General features: G+C 37.9%; 1 protein-coding gene across 2 annotated transcripts in view; it reads left to right on the forward strand.

Moving 5' to 3' along the window:
* Nucleotides 1-3,169, forward strand: part of acvr1c (activin A receptor type 1C) — a 12,822-nt gene extending 9,653 nt beyond the window's left edge. For both annotated transcript variants that reach the window (XM_017040084.2, XM_008328726.3), the window contains 7 exons: nucleotides 716-961; nucleotides 1,053-1,283; nucleotides 1,394-1,561; nucleotides 1,940-2,096; nucleotides 2,175-2,299; nucleotides 2,453-2,583; nucleotides 3,011-3,169. In XM_017040084.2, coding sequence (XP_016895573.1) covers nucleotides 716-961; nucleotides 1,053-1,283; nucleotides 1,394-1,561; nucleotides 1,940-2,096; nucleotides 2,175-2,299; nucleotides 2,453-2,583; nucleotides 3,011-3,145 — 1,193 coding nt within the window. In that variant the 3' untranslated portion in view covers nucleotides 3,146-3,169. The remainder of the gene's footprint in view (nucleotides 1-715; nucleotides 962-1,052; nucleotides 1,284-1,393; nucleotides 1,562-1,939; nucleotides 2,097-2,174; nucleotides 2,300-2,452; nucleotides 2,584-3,010) is intronic.
* The last annotated feature ends 3,411 nt before the right edge of the window (nucleotides 3,170-6,580 follow it).

The following is a 6,580-nucleotide window of genomic DNA, read 5'->3' on the forward strand; positions in this document are numbered from 1 at the left end:
TGTAGGGAACCTTTTAGTTTTTAATATTCTGTAAGTTCTCCATATTTGCTACATTGTCGTTATGCCCGGCTGTGAGGGTGTTTTCTGTAAACACCATTGTAAGTCTTCAACCACACTATCACCATGCTCTTTGTGTTAAGATGACCTCTGTCCACCCACTCAGGCTGACTAAAGGCCAAGGATAAAATTGTCATTGTTTTGTCAAGGCCACTGGTAAATTGGAGGATTTACAGTACATCACAGACATCTGTCCATAGTTCTGACACGTACTTCGACCGACATGTAACAATAGGAAAACATCACGGATTTTTTAGAGTGGTGTGTTGGTGGAACAGTACCTTTGTATCTAAAATAGTTAAGTTTTTAGCAGGAGAATCATTACAAAATGTGTACATTTTTGTATTATAATAATATATAATAATAATAATATATATAATAATATAATATAGTGATCAAAGTAATAGATGACAAAGTCAAAGGCGAAAGGGAAAGATTTTTAGGCAACGTTTTGTAGCCCCACATTGGGTGCAATGTTTAACAATGGCCACTAGATGGTGCAACAATCATTAGTAACCCAGTGGTGAAGCCACAAGTTATGTTTGTCTTCTGTGCTGTTTCGTTTTAATATCAGGCAGATTTTATGACATGACTATATTATTGATATTGATGTTGATGTTTATTAATTTTTTTGTTATGTGTCTTTTTTTTTTTTTAGAGAGGCCTTTAGGGGAAGAACAAAACTGGAGCAGGCTGCAGCTCACTCTGGTCATCCTGGTTCCATCCTGCCTTCTGCTGTTGGGGATCCTTGCCACTGTGTTTTTTGTACAGGGCAACCTGTGTGCCTACAGCCGCTCCCACATACAGGACCCTGAAGACCGCCTGGATGATCACACCTTAATGTCCCCGGACAAATGTCTTAAAGAGCTGATCTACGACATGAGCACCTCGGGTTCAGGATCAGGTGAGACAATGCTACAGCCACTGTCTTCAACAGGGCTAACAACAAACATTTGTAGCCCCTGTTGAGATTTTTTTTGTTCCGCATCTCACAGGTTTACCACACCTGGTCCAGAGAACCATAGCTCGGACCATTGTGCTGCAGGAGACCATAGGGAAGGGTCGATTTGGCGAAGTGTGGCGAGGCAAGTGGCGAGGGGAGGATGTGGCGGTGAAGATCTTCTCCACCAGGGACGAGAGCTCATGGTTCCGTGAGGCCGAGATCTATCAGACCATCATGCTCAGACATGAGAACATACTTGGATTCATTGCTGCCGACAACAAAGGTCGCAGAAAGTCTGGATGTATAAGGAACTTTACAGATGTAGCGTTCCTTTAACATCACACCAGCCTTGATGAAGTAATCTGTGGTGTGTGTTACTGCTGTGTGCTGCAGATAATGGCCTGTGGACTCAGCTCTGGTTGGTGTCAGAGTACCATGAACACGGCTCACTGTACGACTACCTGAGCAGATACACAGTCTCTGTGGAAGCTATGATCGTCCTGGCTCTGTCTGTGGCCAGTGGCCTGGCTCACCTCCACATGGAAATCATTGGAACACAAGGTAGGAGTGCGTTTGAGAAATTACCCACGTCAGGCCCTGGGACTATGGCCAGATGTCAGAAAGATGAGGGCATTGTAAAATCTATATTCTGGTTCTCTACATATGTTCTAAATACTTTGAGATTAAAATGTTTGTAAAAAAAAGAGGGAATAAAGTAACCATATAACGCTGCCTAAAATGGTTGTACACTACTGCCTGTAATTTCAATTACAATTTGGTTGGTTTGATTGACACCTCTTAAAAATGGACTAAATTCAAATCTTGTTTTGTTTCACCCATGGTTAAAATTCAGACAAAATTGTTTTCACATGTAATGAGTCACCACCAAATCCTTGTGTTTTATATCATTTTTTTTTTTTTTTACACTAATTATACCAGGAAAGCCGGCCATCGCTCACAGAGACCTGAAGTCTAAAAATGTCCTGGTGAAGAAGAACGGTGTTGCAGCCATTGCTGACCTGGGTTTGGCCGTGAAACATGACTCTGTCACCAACACCATAGACATACCATCCAACCACAGAGTGGGAACCAAGAGGTGGGACGGTTTAGTCCAAAGCACTATATATATAATCTTTATATTTATAATATATCAATAATTATTTTTCGCCTGCAGGTACATGGCTCCAGAAATCCTGGATGAGACGATCGATATCAACAACTTTGAGTCGTTCAAGCGAGTGGACATCTATTCGCTCGGTCTAGTTTTCTGGGAACTTGCTCGAAGATGTTCTGTTAGAGGTTAATTTTTTTTTACATAATCTTACTATAACCAACAACAAAAACTAGAGGAAATACATTTAAAAAAAATTCAAATATGTGTTGTGATTATATACAACTCTCGGTGTGGAAGAACAATAAAACTTTTTTTTTTATTTTATTTTATTTTAACAGAACTTAATGAAGATTTCCAGCTGCCTTATTACGACCTTGTGCCTTCAGACCCATCCATCGAGGACATGAGGAAAGTGGTGTGTGACCAGAAACTTCGACCCAACATACCCAACCAGTGGCAGAGTTGTGAGGTGAAACTCAAATGAGAAAAAATAGATAATTTACTTTTAAAATCAGAGACCTTTTAAAATCATAACTGTCTGTAAAAAGTTTGATCTGGAATTTCCTGGAAATGTCTCTGTGGTAAATATACTTCAAACTAATAAACAACCCTAATCACCATCTTTCTCATTTTTTTAAAAAGGGTGTCATCTGCATAGTGAGAGAACATAATGTAATATTAAAGTAGTAAAAAATACGAAGCAAGAAAACCAGTAAAGATAAAAAATACATATGGAGATGAGAGACAAAAATAAATTTAAATCATGTTGAAAATGTAATTTTTTTTAAGATGCTTTTGAAAACGTAGAAAGGTAAGGATGGAAAAAAAAGGCAATTAAAGCTTCACCATTTTTTATTTTATTTTGCATTGTAACTGTTTCCATGTTCGCACTGCAGGCCCTTCGTGTGATGGGTAAACTGATGAGGGAGTGCTGGTACGCTAACTCCGCTGCTCGACTCACAGCTCTACGGGTCAAGAAGTCTCTGTCTCAGCTGTCGGTGGTCAAAGACGTCAAAGGCCAGCAGCAATGAAAGGAACTTGGAGAAACATTTCTCTCTCTGTGGCCACCTGAAGCTGCATCTGAGCCATTCAACCTCAGAGAGCAGGACATCAGCTGGTTGTTGTTGGTGCCAAAGTCTTGTAGGAGGTTTCGCACGGACACTGAGACGCTCCCACAGCCATACGAAACTGAAGTATGTTTAATGTATGTACAAACTATTTTTGCTACCTCACACATTTAAGTTGCCAAAGCTTGAAGTTGCACATTGTGGTGTACTGTTTTTGTGCCATATGTTGTAGCAGTGAACACACGGTGTTGCTGGGTTAGGCGCTATGCTCACATTGACAATCCAGAAAGAGACAAATCCAGATTATTCAGAACCACTGGTCTGTTGGATTACATCAATAATTGAAGGGACAGATTCAAGCACAGATGTGAAACAAATAAAGTCTAATTATAAGGTTAGATTTCAAATACATCCACACTAACTGACCTGAGATTTAAAAAATACCACTGCACAGCAACAAACACAAATGTTCCAAAACGTATATGTAAGGAAATACAATGAGCTGGTTTTAATTTGCTAACAATTTAAATTCTCTGTGTGAAACCTGGGCCTGTTTAGTTGAACACAGAGACAGAAATTGAAGAAAGACACAATCTTCGTCAACAGTTCTGAGTCTATCCCTTATTTTAGTTTTGTATAACTTTCTGCTGCCATCTAGTGGAGTATGTAATTGTCTGCCTTGTCACCGTCCCATAGACGAACAAAGGGAAATTATTTGCTGTAAATAAATAATAGTTATCAGACCAAGTAAGTGAAATTAGCACACCTGGTGATGGAAATCACTGCCAAAAAATCCCCATAACCTGACAAATGACAGAAATGTACCTTTTCTGACATCATCCTCAGGGTAGAGACTTGTTTTTCAACAACTCTGAGAAACAAGGCTTTGACACTACGTGACATTTTGTCTAAAATTGCTAGACAGAGCCATTTTATGACGCTTTTGGTGATTGGCCACTAAAATTACACACAGAGTTAGCAGACAAAGTAGAATGCACTGCTGCGTACCAAAAATACTGACTGATTGAATGTATGTTTGAATGTCCGTGTTTGGACAAAACAAAGTCAGTTTGAATTAATGCTTGTTTCCATATGTGGCTTAAAAAGGATTGAATGAGTGAATGAATGAGGTAAAACGTGTACAACTAACGTGTATTTTACACTGAATTAAGCTTTACATCTGTGAAATGTTTAGTTGAATTTGGACGTGCATTTCTTCACGTACTTCACTGCTATATTTAAACTAGGGCTGTAATCAACCAATGAAAGTCTCGGTCAACTGAAGCTGCCAAAATTTCCACTGAAAATTGACTAATCGCAGTGCTTAATAGCCTTGTCCATGTAAATTAATTATAAATAAACATAAAGACTACTAGTCCATTTGGTTTATATTATATCAGTTTTGACCTAATTATTTTGCACCGAAATGAATTACACACTTGAGTCTGTCGGCTCTGACAGCCTTGTTACTTGCAAACTTTTCGTTCAACTTTTTTTCTATATATCTAATTTTGTAAAACGCTACCACACTGTGGATTCCTTTGACAAAACAAAAACCAGCCACGACATATCAACCAAACATATTGAGCAATTGACTCAGAGATTACAGTCCTAATTTAAAGACCTATAACTCTGCTGCCTCTGCACAGTGAAGATACTATTAAATACATAGAGTGTATAAGTGTATACTTTAAGTCATACTAACCAGGAGTAACCACCCGGTGCAATTTATGACTAGTGTCTTTTTTTATATATTGCGTTACATATTACTGTATTATGATATTGCTAATATGAATAAAGATAATACTTATTCCATTTAATGACTTTTTTAATGTGCATTTACTTCATATTAAAATATTTTGCGGAAATATTAAGGCATGAAATTAACAAAACATTATAATTACTATCCAAAGTCAGAATAAAGAACGATTAGGGCTAAACCTCTGTTGATACTTCCAGGTACGTATGATCCAATCATATTTCAGTCTCATGTGTCATCAGGTTTAACGAAATCTATCCTAAAGTCTTCAGAATCTCAAGAGTTGGCGTTCTAGAGCCTAAAACTAAAAGGCAATGAGACTGTTTCTTCCAACAGAACCAGAGTTCCGTTGTCGATTTGAGTGATTCGATTGTATGGTCATAGAACGCGTTCCCCTAAATCCACCCAGCTGTATCTAGCTAATTGCATGCTAGCTAGTTATTCTCACTCCTCTACTGTTGAGCGGACGATCTCAGCCTAAAGCGATTTAAAACGTTTTCCGTAAATAATTCCGTAAAAACGACAGAACATACTGGACCTTCTGCTTTAGAAGGGATGACGACAGAACATGACTAGTTGTTGAAACTGCAACTCGTGGATAATTTATGCAACGGAGTGACTGATGTCATCTTACAAGTTTTGGTGAGTAAAATGCTTTCTGTCTTTTAAATAATATTGTAATTTTATTGTGTTACTATTGATGCTTTTTGATGTACATTTAGTCGCAGCTGTGACTGGATTTGTGCTTCGTTGTTTCGTTGCTTTACTAGTGGTGTTATTATGGCAACATTGGGTATCTCGGATATGACAGCTTGTTGTGCTACGTTTCTGCATATATTTGTGGTTTCTGTAGACATAATGACGTCATTACGATATGGATTCATTCAGTAAGGACGCCACTCAAGGCCTAGGCCTAAGTATGACAAAGTTTAATATTTCTGAGATTTTAGAACCACATCTCGACTTGTGATGGTCCCCTTAGGGACGCCACAGGTAACTGACTAATTGTGTATACTAAAAAAAATAAATAAAAAAAAACAGAACAAAAAACAAACATCTTTGAAATACTCAAAGTCCAAGTGGTTCTTCTTTTTTTTAAAGGTAAAATGTTGCCATAATCTCTCCCTAATGTGTAAAATCTGAAACAATTAATGTATGCAGATTATTGTCATATATAAAAGAATATTTATTAATTAATTTTTTTTTTTAATTTTCACTTTGAATTGGCTTTTTTGCTGTTTTTGCTCATGTCAAATTACACATATTTACTGGGTTAACTAGTGTGCTCATTTTTGCAGATAAGATGGAAACTTGCTGTGCCACTCAGTGCTTTTCATCTTCCTCCTCTTCTTGTTACCTTTAGCTGACGTGACTCACTCCTCACTTTATCATCTGACACAGTTTGTATGCACAGTGATGTGGATTCGTCCGTTAGACAGAGGAAGTAAAGCTGGGACATCAAGGCCATCAGCACTTCACAGATGAGTCATTTTCTCATTTTACACTGACAGATTATTACGGATTTGACTGCAGCATCTGAAGCACATCACAGAACATCAAATGGTTTGCTGATAATTTATAGCAACACTTGTATATAATAAAAACATCAGATGTAACATAGCCTTACCATCGTGAAAAAA

Source organism: Cynoglossus semilaevis, chromosome 16 (assembly GCF_000523025.1).
Source record: "Cynoglossus semilaevis isolate Cse_v1.0 chromosome 16, Cse_v1.0, whole genome shotgun sequence".
NCBI lineage: Eukaryota > Metazoa > Chordata > Actinopteri > Pleuronectiformes > Cynoglossidae > Cynoglossus > Cynoglossus semilaevis.